Below are 21,737 nucleotides of genomic sequence, written 5' to 3'. Positions count from 1 at the left end.
TTGACTGGGGATTTACTGTGCATTTTATTATCTGGAAGGCTAATTTCTGTCTTTTATCGCTGTCACCCCTCTTCAGAACTTCCCTGGATCCTCTTGCGTATTTATTTTTTCCATAGAAACTTTAGAATTAGCGTATCTGGTTACACAATAAAAATTCCTATTGGCATTTTTATTTGGCACACATTACATTTATATTAGTATATGAAATGGCAGAAGCCTCTATTTGAAACACCAGTTGGGAAATCTAGATCCTGCTAATGTCTCTCCTCTGGCCAACAGCCTCATAAGTGAACTTGGAAGTGGAGCCTCCTCTGTTCTAAACGGCCGCAGTCTTGGGGGAGCCCCTGAGCCAGAAGTGCTCAATTCAGCTGCCCCTGGATTCTCCACCCGCAGAAACTAAGATAATAAATATTTGTTGTTTTCGGGTGCTAAGTTTTGGCATCATTTGTTACACGTATATAGATAACTAATATACTATATGTTTTTTTAAAAAGTGCATCATGATTCATACTGATTTTCAGATAAAATGCATCAGGATTCATATTTTCAGGACTATAGTGTTTTTATATCTGTACCTTTTTTTTCTTATGACCCAAATCCCCATTCTCAAGGACATCAACATAATTCTGCATCTGTTTTATTTCTTCAGTCATACAGTAGTCTCAGAATAACAAGACCAGAATTGCCAAGGACATGTGATTAGATACAATTCAAGATTCATTTGCATTGACTTTGGTCTTTAGAGGATAGCCGGGGAGGAATGTGCCATCAACTTCCTGTGTTTTGAAATCATTCAGAATAGTTCTTCTCTTCATTATCATGTCACAAATGCATACACATTTAGATGCATTTTTCTTTTAATTCTTAGGAATCTGCTTTTTTCACTGAATTTGGTTTTATAATTAAATAATTACATGGTTCTAAAGTTAAGTATACAAAACAGGGTGTAAGCAAAGATGTCTAGTTTCTTACCCTATTATTGCACCCCACCCCCCAAATCCATTCCTTTCAGTAGAGATAACCAGTTTTAACATTTCACATATTTTAATTATCTTAGGTAACTCTCCCCCTTTCTTAGATAAATGGTAATGAGTTAGACACCCCTTTTTCCATCTTGCTTTTTACACTTAACACTAAACCCTGGAGATTTTTGCCAAAGTTCCACACAGTGCAGACCAGTAATAGAGGTGTTCTGTGCTTCTCCATAGACCTCACTGTGTGGCTGGATATACCCTATGCAGGAACATTAGGGCGGTTTCTAGGGCTTTGCTCTTATAAATAGTGCTGTAGCAAGCAGCTCTGTCTATGCCTTTGCCCATTTTTGCCAATTTTGGTATTTATTTTCCTTTTTCTGGGTAATAATTCTCCCCAGGTACAAACTTATGCTTCGAACCTGCCTTGGGCAGATCTGTGTACTATGTTGAGCTTGGCTTTGACCTTCCCTGACTCTTTCTCTTCCTCCTGTCAGCCAGTGACTTCATCTTACATTTGGTAAGATGGTAATGAGTTAGTGCATGGCAGTGCAGGGGTATCTGGCTCTGGGACACGCTGGTGTGGTGGTGGTGGTGGTGGTAGGGTGGTATTCAGGGCAAGGACAACCCTTCCAGAGCCTGGAGACCATGCCCCAGGTCTGCGGGGAGGAGGTCTGACCGAAGTCCAATTTTACAACGCTGAGGTTCATTCCCTCCTGCCTCCTCGCCTATTCTTGACACCTTTCCTAGGCCAGCTATTGCACTCCTCTCTATGGCTTGCTTGGCACATGGCCTTGGCACTCTGCCTGTAGCTTCTCCTCAGAGGGCTGTGGCCCCTCTTCCCAGCTGAGACTGGGTCTCCATCTGCATTGTTGAACCTTACTGGATCTGACGTGTTTGCTCTCCTGTATTTTCCACTCTCCCCTCTGCTGGCTTCTGAGTGCATCTGTTCCAACCCGCATGTGTCCATAGCCACCAGTCCTCCTTCCTCTTTTTCTACATCAGACTTTGGGAATGTACACCTCCCCTGCACTCCACAGCCCCCTGGCTGGCTCCCGCCCTGCCCTGGTGTCCTCCAAAGCAGCTCTCTGAGGTCACCGCTGGGCTCCTGGTCACTATGCACCAGAAGCATGAGGGCTCTGTTCTCCTCCCGCCAGCTTGGGCATAGCTGGGGATGCCCCCTGGGCACAGAGTTCTGGAGATTGGCAGAGCTGGGTCCTGGGCCCTCTCCCCACCCGGCCTCACCCCTTCTTCCAAGGATTCTTCTGTGTCTGCAGCTTCACCTGCCACCAACATTCAGGTCATTTGGACTCCTGAGTCCAGCTGCCTCCTGAGCTTCTTTGGAAGGAGCTCAGGTTCCTGCATCTAGATTCGCCCAGAATCCCCAAGCCCAGCCCCCTCCCAGGGTCCCTTCTTCAGTGAGCTGAGCTCTGTCCATCCAGTCACACAACCTGCTTTCCAGCACTCCTCATCCTTGCTTCCTATTTCAGACTGGATTGAACCTCCAGAATGGATCCAGTCTGTCATCTCTCTGGCATGATCATGACCCTCATGCACACCATCATCATCACCATCACCATCACTCACTTGCTAGGACAGCTGCAGTGGCCTCCCAGCTGCTCTCCCTTCTTCCTCTCTGCGGTTTGCCTCTCCATAGCTACAGTTGCTTTCTAAAAACAGAGTGGTCAGGCCACTTCCCTGACCAGTACTCTGTAGTGACAGTCCTTGGTGTAGCTCCAGGACCCCCATGACTGGCCAGCACTCTCTGCAGCCCCAGCTTGTTCTGACTGCTGGCCCACCCACCAGTTTGAACATTTTGTACTTCTTGTAAGGTGCTATACTCTTTCACCCAGGGCCTTTGCATCTGCTCTTGCCTGAGCTGGAAAGATCTCTTCTTTCTGTCTTTGGCTTTTTTGATTCCTTTGCATCCTCCAGACCTGAGCGCAAGGAGCAGCTGCCCCAAATTCCTCTAGAGGGCAGGCTTCCCTGTTGCTTCTTCCCTGGGACAGTGTCCTTCCTCCATGGCATTCATGATGGGCCATCCTGATGCATTTATTTGGTGACTGTGTGACTGGTGGTCAGCCTGTGAGCTCCATGTTTTCTGTCCTCACAATAAAAAAATGCTTAGTACCTGAATCAGTGTCAGTGGTCTTGTGCAAAGCCATTTGACCCCATGTGTCCTGTCCTCATTTGTAAAATTGGGACACTGAGATCTGCTTCATGAGTTGTTGAGGACTGAGTGGAACTATGCCTTTGTGACACTCAGAGGGGTGGGGGCTCAGTGACCTTTCAGATGCACACCCACCCTCCCATCCTTGGCTGTGCTCTGGCCCTACACAACTGCCCCCTGCCTCTAACACAGGGAGAAGAAGGCACAGGTCTTGGAGTTCATGCAGTCACCTGTGGCCAGGCTACTGGTTTGAAGCCTCTGCCCATCACCCACCTCATGATCATTGCCCCCAAAGGTGTCAGGGACAGGGCTCCAAAGCCTGACTCTGTGGGATCCTCCCCCGACCCCTTCCCTGTCTAGAGAGGTCAGCAGGGCTTAGATTTTCCAATAAATGTTTTCATATGGAGGCTTCCCCAGCAGGAAGGAGCTCTAGTCTTCTTTGTCCAAACTTGGCAGATAAATTCTACATACACTTACATTTGTATAATATATGTCATATCAAGAAAATAAAAAAGGAGAAATCACTCTCTGGGGAGATGGGATCTCCTTTAAATCTCTTTATTCTTTTGTTCTGTCTCCCTCTGGTGGTCTTGGCATAGGGTTAGTTCAAGAGTTGGGCCAAATTAGAGCAATTTGTGCTCAAACATGTAGGACCAGCTGCTTTGGTATTGTAATGAAGCTGTTTGATTTTTGGTTCAGCGTTTCACGATTGGAGTTGAGAGCAGTATCTGTGAACCTGAAAGACCCCCCTTTCTACACCAGCTGCTGTAATTCTCGGCTTCCTAATAAATGTGCAGGTAGGAGTGGGTCTGACAGGCAGGCAGGATGCTGGAGGCACTGTTTTGTATTGTTTCCTTTTTGAAAAAAAGAACAGGGCAGGAATGACAAGAACCTCTAGCAGAGGGAGCCGGAGGAAGTGGCATCTGAATTTTTCACTAGCTTCTTCTCAGGGAGCAGGCGTCCATGGGTGCTGGTTTGGACCCCACTGCCCGTCTTGGGGTGTCCTCACACATGGGAGTCTATGCCCCCTGATCTGGTGGGGGAGATGGAGCCAACTTTTAATGTATCTACTCAGGGATATAGATTTAAACAGGAAGTGAACTTCAGAAAGTTCTGGCGAGCTGCCCAAGGTCACCCTGGGAACTGGTAAAAGACAGTGGCTTCAGAGGGTGGGAGTCAATTCAAAAGGCAAGGCAGGGGCACCTGGGTGGCTCAGTCAGTTAAGCTTCTGACTTTGGCTCGAGTCATGATCTCACGGTTTGTGATTTTGAGCCACCTGTTGGGCTCTGTGCTGACGGCTTAGAGCCTGGGGCCTGCTTCGGATTCTGTGTCTCCCTCTCTCTGTGACTCTCCCCTGCTTGCACTCCGTTTCTCTCTCTCTTAAATGAATGTTAAAAAAAAAAAAAGCAAGGCCTACCTCCTACCCCCAGGGATGGGCTCCACGGAGTGCCATTCGACTCCCACCCCACAGATAGGGCATGAGGACCCTTGCGCAGGCCCAGGTACTCCCTGGGTGCTGGCTCAGGGTGTGGGTGCTGGCTCAGGGTGTGGGTGGGCGGTTACCCTAGGCTACAAGGACCACTCAGACTTTCCCACAGAACGCAGCAGCACCATCTACTGGTCAGTAATGGTTACTGCAGGGAGGATGGGTGGCTTGGGCCTGGCTGTGGGGTGAACCTGGGCAAAATGATGGGCGCTTGGAACCACACTCACTGCAGAGAATGAGGCCTGAGGGGAAGATGGGGTGAGACAGTAAAACTGCACATACTTCAGTCAGAAGCCCTGAGAGGCAGGGTGGAAGTTGCTGCCATGTGCCCGGCAGTCCCCTTGCCCTCTGTGGGGGTGACATCTGTCTTCCCTAGCTAGTGACAGGTGCCGGTGCACCTGCAGCGCACACCAGGGCTGCTGGTGGACGGACAGGAGGGATTCCTCCCTCCATACCTCTCCCCATTCTGCAGCCACCCCTTTCCCGTCCCCTCCTCCCCTCCCTCGGTGCCCCCAGCCCTGGCCAGCTGGAGAAAGTTTTTCATCTCCTGAGTGAGGACCAAGGCACCTGAGGAGGAAGGAGCAGGCGGGGTCTCGCCCTTGTGACCTGGGGCTGTGTGAGAAAGCCAGTGCTGGCCTGGCCTCCCAGAGGGCTTTGCTCCTAAGATGGCCGGGAGGGGCCGATCTTGTATGCTGGAGATCAGATCAGCCGTGCGTCTCTGCTGTCACTCTCCCCACGAGGGTGAAGTTGCTGGTCACAGAGCAGGGCCTCACTCCAGGGGATGCGGGGTGCCAGGCCCCCTGCTACTGGGCTTTCCTTCCTCTTGGGTCTCAACGTTGTCTTCAGATCTCCTCTTCCTCTGGTTCTGGGCTTGTGGTGATACAGGTGCCTTATTACCCTGATAATTTAAGGTGCCCGCCCACAGAAAGCACCACATTCTATCTGCGGGGCCAGGTGATATAGTGGCCATTTCATCTCGACTCCCCCGTGGGTGCACAGGCCCAGTTATGAGGTGTGGCCCCGGGGAGTCTGAGCCATAGGCGCTGCTCCTGCGTGAGGAGGTTTGTAGGTGTTCATGCGTGTGCATGTACATGCATGGGCATGTGTGTGTATGTGTGTGAGTGTATGTGTGAGGGCTTGTAGATTTGTGCTGGACTTTCAGTGAGGGGGTGTGGGAGGAGCCCTCGGAGGTCCCACCACCCAGGTGCCTGTGATGGGCTGGCTCTCTCCCACCGGTGCCGACTGGGCTGGAGGCCAGAGTGGGTGGCCCGGGAGGGATACGGAGGAGAAGTCACCATCCCACGACAGAGGACGGCCGCTGGCACTGACCTTTGGGGAAGGTGGCGGTAACAGTGGCATGAGAAATGTTTGATCGGTATGTACTTCAGGGGTCCGCGTGCTCTTCTTGGGTGTCTTTTCACCACCGAAACGGAGAGCTTGTAGACCTACCAGAAGCTAGGGTGCCCCTTGGACCCTCCAGCCCACCTTACCTCAGCTCCCAACCTCCACCACCAGGCTCTCATGCCACCCATTGAGGCCCCCTGCACCCATCCCCCCTCTGCCCTCCCTGACCCCCTGAGGCTGTGGAGCACTGTGCACCCCGCTACCCCATCTTAGGCAGCCTCCTCCAGACGCAGCAATGTCCCCTGTGTGGAAAGAGCTTTGCCAGAGAAATGGATGTCGGGGGGAGGCCACCCCAAAGGGCAGCTCTGCCCCTCCAGACCCTCAGTGTGGACACTGGAGGAAAGGGGCCCTCCTTTGTCATGTCTCCCCCTACTCAGCCCCCAGCCCAAGTCTCCTGAAGGGACCCCTTCTCTTAGCTCTATAGCAGGAGATTTTCTCCTGCAGAGCTGGGCCAGGCAAGGGGCTTCAGGCTTGCCGAGAAGTGTTGCCAGCAGCCTGTGGAAGTCCCCAGAGTATCCTCTATGGGGGAGGGCCAGGGAGACCCTGAGGCATTAGTGGCTTCAGACGGTTGGGGGGCTCAGGACTGGGGCCTTGGGCTTGGTTCCCTGACAGTTTGCTGGAGGCTTCCACAAGTGTTGTCCAAGATCCCTGGAGTAAACCATCTGAGCATCCAAGAGGAAGGGGTACATCTTCTGGAGGCTGCTGTGGAGGCTGTCAGGGTCAGGGGGAGAAAGGGAAGGGGTCCCCAGGGCAGTGGGTCATGATGGGAGGGCCCCTACCATACCATGGGGCATGACCTGGGGCATTCCTAAGTTGGGACCTGCCAGGGCCTGTTATTACTAATAGGCTTCTTTCAAACTTCAGAATACTTCACCTTGTTCTAAAGCACTTTATAAGGGGTGCCTGGGTGGCTCAGCTGGTTAAGCGTCCTACTTCAGCTCAGGTCATGATCTCATAGTTCGTGGGTTCAAGCCCTCCATCCATGTCAGGCTCTGTGCTGACAGCTCAGAGCCTGGAGCCTGCTTCGGATTCTGTGTCTCCCTCTCTCTCTGCCCCTCCCTGCTCACCTCTGTCTTTCTCTCTCTCAAAATAAACATTAAAAAAATTAAAGCACTTTATAAACTCGGCTTGAGTGCAGGAGCTGTTGCACTGGTGTGGAAGAGATGGCAGCAGTTCCGCATCTGTGGTTTCCTCATGTGTGAGTCTGATGTGTGTGCCCCTGGGTATGGATCTTGAGGCAGACAGTATAGACTAATGCACACATGCTGTGACCCGTTTCGGAGCTTTAATTTCAAGTCCACAGAGCTGAGGTTTGTTCCAGTGACAGCCTGATGCACGTGCTCCCTCCCGAGGCATCCTGGCTGTGTGCCCTTTCTCCTGTGGATTAAAGAGAACTAAAGTTTCAGTCATTTAGAAAACTTTCCCTGAACCCAGGGTGGGCCTGGTTCACATTCACTTATCAGGGTGACAACCTGCTCACTGTGGGCCACGCACTGGCCTCCCGGCACCTGAACAGCCTGGGGTGGGTGTGCAGTCGGGGAACGGAAGCCGGAGCCCCAGACTCTGGGGTCTGCTGACATTGGGATGACAGAGGCCAGTGAAACTCCCCTTGACCCCTCACGGGCACATACCTCTGAACTGGAGGACTGTGTTTTGGGGACTCAGGGACTTCTACCCATGTCCTGAGAGCAATCAGAGGCCCCCTGAAGTTTATAGCCGTTGAGGAAAAAGATGAGGTCTCCCATCTAGAAGGACCCTCTGGTGGCAGCATGGTCTGTGCATGGAAGATTCATGTCTCCATCCTGCTGCTGTAACCAAGCACCAGAGACTGGGGTTTATAAACAAGACATTGATTTCTCACAGTCGTGGAGGGTGAAAGCCCAAGATTAGGGTGCCAGTGTGGTCGAATTCTGGTGAGAGCCCCTTCTGGGTTGCAGATGGTCTTCTCTCTGTGTCCTCCTGTGGCAGAAAGAGGTCAAGGTTGTTCCCTGGGGTCCCTTTTATAAGGGCACAGACTCCATTCATGAGGGCTCTACCCTCCTGACCCAATCATCTCCCAGAAGTCATACTTCTAATACCATCACATTGGGGCTTAGGGCTTCAACACAGGAAATGATGTGACACAAATGGGCAACTGGAGAAAGATAGACTCAGGATAGGTTTGGTGGCAAAGTGGACAGCACTCAGGGGGTGGGTTGGATATGGATGTGAAGGCCGTGTAGCTGGGAGGGCGGTGGCGTCCAAGAGGAGGAACCGGGCTCAGTGCCCGGATGGAGTTGGGGTATTGGGGCTTTGCTTTGACTTGTTGAGATGGAGCCACCCCAGGAGAGCCAGCAAGCAGGCTGCTGAGTACTTGGGTTGGGGTTTGGAGAACTGCAGTTTCCCTCACCAGCAAGTGGTCATGGAAGCCCCAGGCACTGGGTCCCCAGTATGTCAGCATTCTGTGGCCCCGTGGAGGAGGGGGTGCCTGCAGGGAGCTGAGAAAGAACAGCCAGAGATGGAGGAGGACACTGAGTGACAGACAAGTGGGTAAGATGTGTCTCAGGAAGGAGGCCGTGGTGGCACAATGACCAGAAGGCCCACTGGATGTGAGGGCACTGAGGTCATGTGCAGCATTAGCGTTGGGCGCATTGGAGCAGGACATAGAGGCCAGGCTAAGTTGCTGAGGCAGTTCTTTCTGGATATTTGCTTTCGAGAGAGAGGAGGGAGGGGGCCCACTGGAGGCGGGGATGAGTGAAGGAGCCTTTTGAAGCCGCCTGGGGACACGGGAGGGTGTTTAAAAGCCCTGAGAAGACCCAACTGATAGGACTTGGCTCTGAGAGGGATGGAATCACAGGTGATCCTCAGCCCCCAGGGGGGACCCTCCACTGCACAGAACCCTGTGCAGGAAGGAAGGCTGCTTAGCTGCCTGTCCCTCGGGGATCAGAGGTGACGCTCTGTCAGGTACAGCGAAGGGAGGGACAGCTGGAAGTTCCAGGACATGGGGTAAGCTACAAAGTGGCGCTTGCACAGAGGGAGAGGAGGTACTTCTCAGAGGACCCTGTCAGAGTTGCCAACGAATTCTGAGGGCATTCTGGCCCATGGATTTGTAATGGAACCAACTTGCCTTGCTGGGCGGCTCTCTTTGCAGCTGCAGGCCCCCCAGCGAATGGGTGTTTGGAGTCCTGTTGAGTCCCTGGGACAGGGGCAGGGGGTCAAGGGCAGTTTGCAGATGTTATGGAACTGGTGGGTGATGGCATCCAGGCTAGCTGAGCTGGCAGAGGGGACTGCTGGCCGTGGGGCCCGGGGAGCTGCAGGATAGCCAGCCCTGTGGATGCTGGAGCAAAAGGGCACCTGAGAGCCAGAGCCAAGGGTCCTCAGAAGGAGGGGTCTAGCCAGAGGCAGGCAGGGAGAGGGAAGAAGGCCGTGACCTGGTAAGGAAGGTGGTGGGTCTCAGAGGCAGGCTGAGTGATGGTCTGCAGGTTACAGACTATGGACCCAGGGCTGTGCCTGCTCACTAGACATCTTGCCTATGCCTGCTTTTGTTTTATGGGTGCAGAGGTGACTAATTACAGACAGACCACAAAGCCCAAGATATCTTGCATCCAGCCCTTCACAGAAAAGGTTTGCTCATCTTACCTCCAGCTCCCCATCCAGGAAAGGAGTCACTACCTACATGTGGCTATTTCTATGGAAATTAATTAGGTTGCATAAGAGTAAGAAATTCAGTTCCTCTGGGGCTCCTGGGTAGCTCAGTTGGTTAAGCGTCCAACTCTTGGTTTTGACGCAGGTTTGTGGGTTTGAGCCCCGCATAGGGCTCTGTGCTGACAGTGTGGAGTCTGCTTGGGATTCTCTCTCTCAAAATAAATAAATAAACTTAAAACATAACTTAAAACTTAAAACATAAAATAAAAAATTCAGTTCCTCTTGCAGTAGCCACAATTCAAGTGCCCCAAAGCCACACGTGGCTAGCAGTTCTCGTACTGAACAGCAAGAAGATAGACCATTCCATATCATGGCAGAAAGTTCCATTGACAGCTCTGGCCTAGAGGCAGCAGGTGGAGTGAGGACCACGTTACCCAGCCTGGACCTGAGGTGTATGGGATGGGGGGGGAGCCACTGAGGCGTGTGACAAGACCAGAACCCTACAGTGCAGAGGAGGAGGAGAAAGCCCCAGAAGAATTGTAGGGTAGCAAGCAGTTTCTGCTCACTGTCCTGAGTTCCAGAGGGCTCTGGGGCAGGCATGGAAATGCTGCCCACTTGGAGAAAGGGCATCTCTGGGATTGTAGCAGGTGGCTGTCACCATGGAGGCCGAGGTGGCTTGAGTGACCTGAAATTGTGCTCCTGTACCACGCATGTGGACCTGTCTGACCTGGGTATTGACTCTGTGAAGCTACGTGGGCCATGCACTGTGCAGTGATGTGGGAAGGAAGAGACCTCCCGCTGCTGCCTGCAGGTGGGCGACGGCTCAGCCCTTCTCCTTTCTCCACTGTCCCTGGTGCCTTGTCCCTTTGTCCTCTGGGAAGATGCTAACTGTGCCCTCTTCAGTTCCAGGGCCCTGTGAACCAGAAGACCTCATTGATGGGATCATCTTTGCTGCCAACTACCTGGGGTCCACGCAGCTTCTCTCAGAACGTAACCCTTCCAAAAACATCAGAATGATGCAGGCACAGGAGGCCGTCAGCCGGGTCAAGGTACTGGTGGGCTCAGCAGAGCCCTGGTTCACTTTGGGGAGGCACTGGAGTGGGGGAGGGGGACCCCACCACCCTCAGCACGGAGAGCAGGAATACCTGAGCCACCTGGAGAAGCCAAGGGAGACTCTGGCCTGTCTAGAAGGATGCTGGGCTGGGGGCAGAGGCCGCTGGCTCCTTAATGAGGAACCACCACCCGGCCATTGGAGACATGATTTTTAAAGGTTCCACACATTGCATTCATAAAACACATTTGCATGGATGCTCAAATCCCGTTTTGACGATCTGTGTGTCTTTGGTATCAAAGTGCTTACAGAAGGGTAAACAAAGAAATCACATTTTTTATTTAAATAGAAAATTCTGACGTTCTTGTTGCTCTGGGTACCCACTGAGTTGCTGGTTTTGAATGGTGGGTGCAGCCGGGCAGGGAAAAGATGAGATCAAGTCAGCAAAACTAATGGGGTCAAGGGAGGAAGGGTGTAGTGGTCTGAGGAGGTGCCCCCTCTGGGCAGCTCGGGGTCTGTGGATGCTACCAGCCCCTGTGGGGTGGGAAACCGTGTCAGACCCCTCCCCTGTCCTCACTGACCTCCTTTATGGAGGCAAAGGGGTCTGCGGTGTGTGCCCCTGTGGTCAGGAGAAGAGAAGCGCAGAGCCCAGGACCTTCCTACGCGGACCCCAGTCCTGCTCACCTGCCTTAGAGCCTGACGCTTTTCTGCCAGCCCATTGCATCTCTGTCCTTAGTCTTGCCCTCGTAGATCTGGGTGGCTCTTGGTAATTTCCAGCACTTGGGGGACGTGTGTGTGCTCCCTGAGGTGGCGGCCATGCCCCCATCCTGCCCCTGCCCCCTCCCTCTAAGCACAAGGTCTGAGTCCCAGGCTGTTGACTCTAAGTCTAAAATAACTTAGATGCCCTTCCTTCTCTTCCTTTGTCTGTTTTTCTTTTCTCTTACATGCTGCCCAGAGGATGCAAAAGGCTGCTAAAATCAAGAAGAAAGCGGTGTGTAGCACCAAGGGATTTGCTTGTGCTTCTGGGCCTTGTCCTGTGCAGTTTGGGGGGTGGTCCTGTTTGTAGGAACACAAATCATGTGGCAAACAGCTTTTTCCTCTTCCCTTGGTAGATAAATAGTAGGCTTTTGAACAAAACCACAGATACTTTTTTTTAACCACCCATTACAGAAGAACCTCATCATTGCCCTATTTCTTGTACAGTCTCTCATGCCAGAACGTGGTTAATGCTGTGATGTTACTGTTTCACTAGATGGCTTTTACATGTGACACATTAAGTGCTTCGGCCTCCGGTACGGAACTGATTAATTTAAATTCTGATATTTAAAGACTCATTACATTTAATTACTAAATCGGGATGATGAGAAGGTCAGTTTGCCCATGAGTTGCATTCTCCATGATAAGAGTTTCTGGAGCGTGAGCAAACTTTAAAAAAAAACTGAGGTGACCCCTAGTCATTTGTTTGTAAAGCTGGTCATTTAGTAAATGCTGGGTCTTCCCAGTACAGGAAATCCCAAACACTTGGTGTCGGAAGGCACTGACTTGGTGCAGGCTTGTTGCTTAAACAGCAAGAGGTTTAGACCTCCATCCTCATCTAGAATACCTGTTTCCTGGCCGTGTGGCAAGAGGAACCTGCCTGGGGGCTCCCTTCCTCCTGTTGTGAGACTTCTCTCCCGGTGACATTTGCTCTTTGCCCAGTGGTGTTTCCTTGGATTCCCTGAGCTGTGGGAGAGGCAAAAACTCAGCTGTCTCCCTCTGCCCAAGCTGGCTTGCTGCTGGGAGCCTCCAGGCAGTGCAGATGGGTTGGCTTTGCTGACCTGCAGTTGGGGTATGCTCCCCCATCCCACCAAGGAGGAGGGGTCCCTTGCCTGCAGTTGCCTGGTGCACCCCTATACCCCTGTGCCCAAAAACCAGGCAGCTGGAACAGGTCTCTGTCATGCCTGGTCCTCAGCTCTGTAGTCCAGAGAGCCCGACTGGGCTGGGAGCAGGCCGACCCAGCTCAGAACAGCCTCTGCAGCCAGCTGAGCCAGCCGGTTATATCCACGGAGAGTTGTTCTTCCCTTCAGGCAAGGGGATACTCAGGATAATGGCTGAGGGCCCCTTTTCTGGTGTGCTCACACCTGGCCAGGCAAGTGCTGATGGGAGCCCAGGACCAGGGGTAAGCAGCATCCCCACACAGCTAACCTGCTGGTGACTGTGGGGTCACGCTCTCCAATTCACAGACATGCCCACCCCATTGTCTGCTGGCCCTCTGTTGGATTCATGGTCTTGCCACTCCCCCTTTCTTCCAGCAGAGAGTGCAATGGTGGGAGCTTTGCTGTTGGCTGTTATTGATCAGGTTTTGGCTTCATCCATTCACCCCCAGTCTGAGCTCATTCAGCTGCATGTGCATGTCCCCTGTTCTGTGATCAAGTACATCACAGTGCTCAAGCTTCCTGCAGAAATTGTCACTGACACCAAATCCACCTGCAATTTTTCTTTTCTTCCTTTCTTTTCTTTCTCTCTCTCTCTCTCTCTCTCTCTCTCTCTTTCTCTTTCTCTCTCTTTCTTTTTCTTTCCTTTTTTTTTGCTTCTGGCCCAACCTCTTTTATTTTGTTTTTTAGTAAGAAGATTTTGAGGAACAGCCCCACTCTGTAACATTTAAAAGCACGTGGTTGTAGGATATAACCCGGTTTCTCAAATCGGAGAAAGAGTAGTTTCTCTACATTCCTGCAGAGTATTTTCACCTGGATTATTTTGAACTCTGTTCTCTTTAAAATCAGTTAAAAGCAGTGTCATCTCATGGTGGGCTGAAAGCCCCAAAGACTGCTTCCCTTGAAAACGGAGCTAAAATAAAAATTTATCAATATTACAGGGCCTCTCTGTGACTCTCGAATTCTTGAGGAATCGTCAGCAGGGGGATTCCTGATTTCAGATTTTTCAGTGAGGAATTAAATCACAGTTTCTGCTCTTTTGAAGTGGAAGATATGCCACTGTGGGCCCCTAGTGACCACAAAGAATTACTTACCTCAGTGGGTACATGAAAAGAATTTGTATTTCATTGCCACTGTGCAGCAGTAATTAGGATTCCCATGGATGTAAAATCCAATAACAGGCTATCCTGGTTGAGGGCAGACCCTGAATAAATAGTTCACTGAGCTTCTAGAACATTCCATGTACACATCAGAAATGGCCATATGATGAAGGTACTCTGGGAGCTGGCAAAGCAGGGGTATTTGTGTGGCAGCTTTTTCTGGTTTCTCTGATGCTGGGAGGGCAGCACTGACTCCCGCTGGAGTCTTACTTCCCTTAGGGTTTTTGGAAAGATCAGCATTAAGCCTGCTGGGGCCGGTTGACATGACTAGGATTATTTAAATCAGAAGAAGATGCTGACAATCTAATCCAATTTCTTTAAAAATTTCTTCCCTATTTCTTGGGGATATTTGGAATCCCAAATCCAGGAAACGCATGTAGCCTGAGAACAGAGACCCTGTGCTTTCACCAGGCTTGATAAGGGTCAGCAGGCCGGCCTACTTTTTAGGGAATGGAAGGGCTGCGCTTTGGATGCTGGGACATAAGACCCCAGGCGTCCAGCCCCCCTCTATGCTCAGGCTTCCGGAAGCTGTCTCCTCCCTCCTCCTTCACGCCCTGTGCAAACTGCCTTTAGAACTCACTTCGCTACAGATTGCGCTGGAAGGCGGCGTGCAATTTAGATTTCCCATGGCATCTCCAAGCTGGGGTAGCATTTCCCTCTAGGGGCGCTCAGGGTCATTAGTAAAATTGTCAGGCTTTTGTTCAAGTTAGTTTTTGTTTTTTTGTTTTTTTTTTTAATTTGTAACAGTATCCACTGTCCTTTCTTAGAATTCGGAGGGGGATGCCCAGACTCTGACCGAAGTGGATCTCTTCATCTCCACCCAGAGGATCAAGGTGTTAAATGCAGACACACAGGTAAGCGTTTTAAAGACCATTGTTTAAAATTGTGTCATTAAACCCCTAACTTCCCACCTCTAGCTGCAGGAGAACTTTCCCTCTGGGATGAGCTGAATGGCTGTCCCCAAGGACTGAGGACCGTTGGCTCCGGACCTTGGGTCTTGAATGGGTTGTGGATTCTACAGCAAGCTGCAGGGGGCCGAGAAGCATCAGGCCGGGAAGATAAAAATGCCTGGGATGTAGGTGTGCTGGCTGTAGCTGGATTAAATAGGTGAAATGAAGGGGAAGGAAAGCGGGGATTTGGAAGCTGTGTGCTTACCATCAGGATTCTAGAATGGCCCTCCTGAAACATCTGTATGCCCAGTCTGGGGAATGGAGTGGGAGAGTGGAAATCCCGTGGCAGCCCTCGGCCCTCTGAATGGGTGGTCTTCCAGCTAGGGGGCCTGGGCGCGGGGGCCTGTCTTAAGATTTTCTACGTTATAAACCATGTGCCGTGGCCAGCGTCTGCTCATTTTTCCTGTGCCTTCCGCTGCTGTTGGTGGAGAAGACAGGGCCATGAGGAGGAAGTGAGCCGTGCAGGATATAAAGGCCTATGAGCTGAGAAGGAGAAAGAGATCAGGAGGCCAAGGGCATGAGACAGATGGAGGGACGGGTCGGGAAGCCTCAGGCAATGCTGTGTGCTTGAGGTTTGCTGAGAGGGAGGCCCCATTCACTCTGGGGCCCGACCCGCCATTACTGGGCTGTTTGAGGATGCCAGATGCCAGGGTAATGACCCCTTTACTTCTTTGTTACCAGCAAGTAATCTGTGAGATGTCACTGGATATGTGGGTACCCCATCCCCTAACACCCTTTTTTGCCTAAAGGTTTTAGCATCCAGTGATCATCTTGCTCGAGTTGGCTTGAACATTGGAAGCGCAAAATGGTGATTTTCTAATCAGGTCACGCTCTCCACTTGCATTATCAGACCTTTATCTATGCAGAAGACCTTTTGTTTCCTTCTCTCTCTCTCTCTCTCTTCACTGCAGACTGATGGATTATTTTGTAACTTGTGTTACCTCTGTTACCTTCCTTTTATTCTTTTTGGTGTTTCTGTGATCCCAAATTCAGCCAGCCAGAGACCTTTAAACTGGGTCCTGTATGGTTTTAACATCTTCCCTCTAGTCTCTGATCACGTTCTTGCTTTCTGAGGCAGTGCAGTGTTCTGAGCTCCCTTTACACTTGCCCTGACCCAGACCTGGAATCAGCCATTTCTTCAGGGAGCCACACAGAGTTCTTTTTAGCGTGGGGAATGATAGACAGAAACAAAGACCTGCGTGCCGGCCGCGCTCAGTGCTGTGGGTGTGTCGTTGTTCCTGGGCCCTTGCAACAAACAGAGCTAGACAGTATATATGTTTTAGAAGGTCGTGAGTTCCTACGTGCGCCTCCGTCTATAAGGAAGATGACTCTACCCTGGGCACGTGGGCAGAAATCAGGAAATTCCGAGGAGCATCGGCCACGTCTCCAATTCCAGTCCCCCTTTCTGAAAAGTGGCCCTTGTGGTTTTAAACCACTCCATAGCCTTGGCCAGAAAACAGCTTGGCTCCCAGATGACAGTCGCTGGGCAATACCTGCTGTACAAATGGATTCTGTGAGGAAGAAAAGGGGCTTCAGAGGTTGCCAAAGCATCCAGTTTCCTTTTGTGGAGAAAACACAAAGGCATAAAAGAACAACTGATTAGTTTCTCTGAGCCTTCACGTGCAGCCTTGTTAGGCAGGGGTCATGGGCAAGATGTTCAGTGGAGAGTCCTGTCAGACAACAAAAGCCATCAAGAGTAATGGACCTGCCAGGAGCCCAGGGAATTGAATGGCTACTGATACCCATCCATCAGTCATGGGAGCTGCCTCAGTGTCCCCTGACCGGGGCCTGGGATCCCTGGGAAGAACTTGTCTGTGCAAAATGGTCAGCCTTGGAGCCTTCCTCATCTGCTAGGGAGAAACACATGTCTTGCAGGGAAGGAGCCCTTCTCCAGGGCCACAGACCACCTGTGATCAGGTGGGGACAGGCTTCCCTGCCGACAGCCTCCCTGCTCTCCCTCCAGCATGGACCATGAGCCCCACCTGACATCATGCCTCCAAGAAACAGTGGAAGGGTGCTGTGGGGCAAAGGTGAAGGCAGATTCACCTTGACTGTGAATTGGTGCCCTGAAATGCTGTGTTCACTGGAGCAGTGTATTCTCAACCACGGTGACCTTGTCCCCCAGACAACACTTGGCAAAGGCTGGAAATAGTTTTGGTTGTTACAGCTTAGGAAGGGGGAGATGCTACTAGCATCTAGTGGGTAGAGGCCAGGGACACTGCTGAACTCCTACAGTGTGTGGGACAGCCCTTCACAATGAAGAGGGACCCACCCCAAACATCATCAGTGTCACGGCTGAGAAATTCTGAACCTAAGTGTTTTTATTTTTATTTTTTATTATTATTTAAAAAAATTTTTTTTGATGTTTTTATTTATTTTTGAGAGAGAGACAGTGTGAGCAGGGGAGGGTCAGAGAGAGAGGGAGACACAGAATCCGAAGCAGGCTCCAGGCTCTGAGCTTTCAGCACAGAACCCAACGCGGGGCTTGAACCCATGAGCCGTGAGATCATGACCGGAGCCAAAGCTGGATGCTCAACCAACTGAACCACCCAGACGCCCCATATTTTTAATGTTCATTTTTGATAGCGCGCGAGAGAGACAGAGCATGAGTCAGGGAGCGGCAAAGAGAGAGGGAGACACAGAATCCAAAGCAAGTTCCAGACTCTGAGCTGTCAGCACAGAGTCTGACGTGGGGCTTGAACCCATAAACCACAAGATCATGACCTGAGCTGAAGTTGTATGCTTACCCGACTGAGCCACCCGGGTGTTTCAGCTGAGTGTTTTTTAATGGCTTGTTCTCCCTGATGCTTCCTAACATGGACTTGTTCCTCTCTCTCCTGACAGGAAACCATGATGGACCATGCCTTGCGCACCATCTCCTACATCGCAGATATTGGGAACATCGTGGTGCTGATGGCCAGGCGCCGCATGCCCCGGTCGGCCTCTCAGGACTGCATCGAGACCACCCCAGGGGCCCAAGAGGGGAAGAAGCAGTACAAGATGATCTGCCACGTGTTCGAGTCCGAGGATGTAAGTAACCGCACAGGCATGCGGCAGCCCCTCCCAAAAGCCCCGACTTCACCAGGCCCTGCATCCCAGGCTCTTTGGAAACCAAGTCTCTGGTAGAAATCCTGTGCACTGTCATGGATGTTTTTTCTAACACTCAGAGTTTGCAGAGATGGTGAACACAGTTTTACTTCACTTTGTGAAATAAATCCTTCAGGGCTGTTTATAAATTGAACCATAGTTAAATAGGCTGGGGTGGGTAGGCTAGCTTTCTGAAGAAATCCTTCAACAGAACCTTATTCTCCTACAAGAGAATACTCCTTGACTTTTCTGTTGTAATGATGCACACTTTCACGTGCGGGGCTTGCACATGCGGAAGGCAGCATCCGTGTCTGGGGAGTAGCTCTGCTTTTGCTCATGACCACTTCACATCATAATAAGTTGAAAGATAATTCTTAAGTTTAAATACTGCACAATCGCTAAGAGACCATGAACCCTTTGACTCTTTTCTTTCATGGGATGAGAGCATCTGTTTGAGCCTGGAATTGGGAGAAGGGGGTGGGAGAAACAGGCCTAGGGCCTGGAGGTGAGCACAGCCGAGAATGGGCCCGGGTCTCTCTTCTGCCCATGGTGGGCAGATCTTGTTGTGGCTGTTGCCAAAATAGAAGTTTTATTATTTTATTTTTTTAAACTTTTTTTTAATATTTATTTATGAGAAAGAGAGAGAGTGAGAGAGAGCGAGAGAGTGCTTGAGTAGGAGAGGGACATAGAAGGAGATGCAGAATCCAAAGTAGGCTGTATGCTCTGAGCTGTCAGCACAGAGCCTGACAAGGGGCCTGAACCCATGAACCTCGAGATCATGACCTGAGGCAAAGTCAGACGCTTAGCCAATGGAGCCATCCAGGCACCTCCAAAGTAGAATTTTTAAAAAGCAATCTCTTCTCCGTGGACACTTGGCAATGGTTATTCTTGTTCACATATGGACTTAGGAACCTGAAGCAGAGGGAAATGGCCCCCCACTTTTTATATTTGGAGACAGGGCTGTAGGGATGGAGACCGTCATCTTTTTGTTAAGAAGTTGATGTCAGCTAGAAGTGCTTTGCAGTGATAGCATAGTGACTGGAGAAGAAATTTAAACACACCCACTGATGCTCACACATCTTCTTTCCGCCATGATACAATATATGTGGACCACTGGATGGGTGACTCAGGGCTTGAGAATGTCATAGAGACCTGGGATGGGGGTGAAGATGGGCCCTTGGGAAGGGCTGTGAGTGAAAGGCAGGGTAAGGCAAGGAACAAGCCAGCGGCAGGAGGTGAACAGTCTGCTGGCACAGACGTCACGAGGAGCAGGGGCACAGAGGGGCTCTGAGGTGCCCAGCCCTGTGGATCGCTGTGGGCCGAGGGATAGAGAAGAGGTTCAGGGAGAGAAGGCTGAGGGCCAATAGATGTGGGAATGAGTAGGACTCCCAAGAGGTCCTTGAAGGAAGGAGGGGAAGGACTCATCCCCTGTGGTGTGTCCAGGGACACTGAGCAGGGACACACCAGAGCATATGACCTGGATGGTGGCTCTGTCCGGGGGGGGGGGGGTTTCTGGGGACTAATAAGGGATCTCTGAGGGTCTGGTGACAGCGGTGTGGGACACCTGCAGAAAACGGAATGCAGCAGTAGGGATACGAGGGGCTCTTTCTGAGCCTCAGTTTGCCTCTAGAAAATGGAGCTCAGCTGCTCCAGGGCTGAGGCCAGGGTGGGTGAGCCACACAAAAGGAGTGCTGAGGTATGGCAGCTCCCCTTTCCTTTCCTCACCTCCTTCAGGTCTGTCACCTCTGGGCGCCACCCTGCCAATGCTAGCCCCTCGAGGAGGCCCCCTGCACTCCCCATCTGCCTGGGTGGGGCTCCTGGCCTTACAGCATTGAACACCCACAGGCCCTGGCTGTGAGCTGGGGGGCAGGTGAGCCCCTTGTCTGCGGGGCTTCAAGTGTGTCCCCCAGTCTAGGTGGGAGGGACACCAGGACACAGAGCAGGTGGGGAAATAGGAGACTGCCACCAGCAGTTGGTGGGGAGATGCCAAGGCCTCCTGGATTGCACCCCAGGGAACGCTGGCGCAGATGGCTTCACTGTCCCCAGAAGCTCCTATGGGTTGGGCTGGGGTGCCCAGGCAGACCCCTAGGTGGAATCCCAGGGCACTGGGCAGCCCCACCAGGCTATCGTGAAAGGGTGAAGGGAGTGTTGCTCTCAGACCCCCACCCTGTAGGGACCTCAGTCAGCTGGGGACAGGCTGGAGGCCTGGGGGCAGCCAGCAGCAAGCCCTGGGACCCCATGCGGCCGGGCAGGTCCAAGGCTCCCAGTCTCCCCTCCCCTCCGCTTCCACCCTCTGGCCTTGGCTGCTGCTCTGCTGTTCTCTGATGTGCCTCCCCCGGGCTCCCCAGCGTCCCATCCACGCATGTTCAGGCTGGAGTGTCGCCTCGTGGTCCCCAGGGCACTGCATCTCTGCCCAGTCCACCCAAACAGCACTGCCAAAATGCCAAACTACTGGTCTTGGGAGTGGGCAGGGCTTATTTGTCCTTCCTGTAAACTGCTGAGGGCCCAGCGTAGGAGGAAAGTTCAATCTAGAATCTGTACCTATTTCAAGAAAGCCTTCCACGCTCTGCTGTTACTCCCTAGCCCAGCCCCCTTTGTTACAGAGACATAGTCATCTGTGGCAGTTAAATCATGCAGTGTGAGAGGGAGGAAGGGATTTCGGCATTTAGGTCAAATCCTTTGTTTTCCAGTCCTGAGGTTTGCTGAGGGCACCCAGGCAGAAGGCTCCCTTGATGGCTGTTNCAGTCCAGGGCTGGGGGAGGAGGCCCTGTGGTGGGCTAAGACCCTGGGAGCCCTTTTGCTTTCCAGGGCCACATAGCTGTTAGCGTGCTCGGCCTCCTGCCTGTCCCCCATCTGCACGCTGGCTGGTGACCGGCAAGGCCTGACAATGACTTTTCAGTGTCCAGGGCTCTGCAGTGTCAGAGATTCAGTAATGTCCACACAGGTGGCTCCCTGAAGTAGAAAGAAGTGATTTTCTCTGTGGGGTCTGTGCTGGTGTCTCTAGGTCTGGTGCCTCTTATCGACCTCAGCCTGGAACAGACACACCTCCCCATGAGAACAGCTGGAAACACAGCTGCCTCCCCAGTTGGCATTGCATTCTGTTGTTGAGGAGACTTAAATGTTAGGGAGACAACTAACAGTCTCTGGTACACTCCCTGGAGAACACACCTCAAGTCTATTTTGGGAATAAGATGGGTGGAAAAAAATACATAGTACAGTCACCAATGAAAGCAACAAAAATATGATATTTAGCAAACAATGCATAATTTTCTCAGACTTTATTTGAAACTGTGCCTTGTCCTGGATGGTCTGGGACTTAAACAGCTCAGGTAGGGGCAGTCGGTACCGGCCCCTGACAGCAGAGAGGGCCATGGGGTGTTGTGTTGGTGGGAAGACAGCTATCACCAGATGAGAGCATACAATTAAAAAAAAAATTAATGTTTATTTTTGAGAGAGAGACAGAGTGCAATCAGGGGAAGCACACAGAGAGAGGGAGACACAGAATCTGAAGCAGGCTCCAGGCTCTGAGCTGTCGGCACAGAGTGCAGCACGGGGCTCAAACCCACGAACTGTGAGATCGTGACCTGAGCCAAAATCGGATGCTTAACTGACTGAGCCACCAGGCGTGCCCCTTTTTTTTTTTTTAAGTTTATTTATTTATTCTGAGAGAGAGAAAAAGCAAGGGAGGGGCAGAGAGAGAGAGGAAAAGAGAGACTTCCAAGCAGGCTCCACACTGTCAACACAGAGCTCTACGTGAGGCTTAAACTCTGGAAGAGTGATTGACTTGGGCTGAAACTGAGTCGGATGTTTAACCAACTGAGCTGCCAAGGCGCCTCCCGCCTCTTGTTCTTTAAGTCCAGGCAAGGGTCCTGTAGAGGCTTCTGTGTGCACTCTGCACCCAGCTCTACCGCAGCCCCTCCG

The 21,737-nt window shown here is 51.7% G+C and overlaps 1 protein-coding gene across 4 annotated transcripts in view; it reads left to right on the top strand.

The window, feature by feature from the left end:
• APBA2 (amyloid beta precursor protein binding family A member 2) overlaps window positions 1-21,737 on the top strand; it is a 210,523-nt gene that overhangs the window by 174,474 nt on the left and 14,312 nt on the right. For 2 of the 4 annotated variants that reach the window (XR_013334722.1, XM_077762405.1), the window contains exons 6-9: window positions 10,559-10,704; window positions 11,662-11,697; window positions 14,547-14,633; window positions 17,574-17,759. Coding sequence is in view for 2 of the 4 variants with exons in the window: in XM_077762405.1 (XP_077618531.1) it covers window positions 10,559-10,704; window positions 11,662-11,697; window positions 14,547-14,633; window positions 17,574-17,759 (455 nt within the window). In the remaining 2 variants the exon portion in view is untranslated. The remainder of the gene's footprint in view (window positions 1-10,558; window positions 10,705-11,661; window positions 11,698-14,546; window positions 14,634-17,573; window positions 17,760-21,737) is intronic. The other 2 variants (XR_013334723.1, XM_077762406.1) reach the window with 1 other exon arrangement.

Source organism: Crocuta crocuta, unplaced genomic scaffold, assembly GCF_008692635.1.
Source record: "Crocuta crocuta isolate KB4526 unplaced genomic scaffold, BGI_CrCroc_1.0 scaffold93, whole genome shotgun sequence".
In the NCBI taxonomy this organism is placed as follows: domain Eukaryota; kingdom Metazoa; phylum Chordata; class Mammalia; order Carnivora; family Hyaenidae; genus Crocuta; species Crocuta crocuta.
The sequence above is the reverse complement of the archived record's forward strand: the minus strand, read 5'-3'. Positions and strand labels throughout refer to the sequence as shown.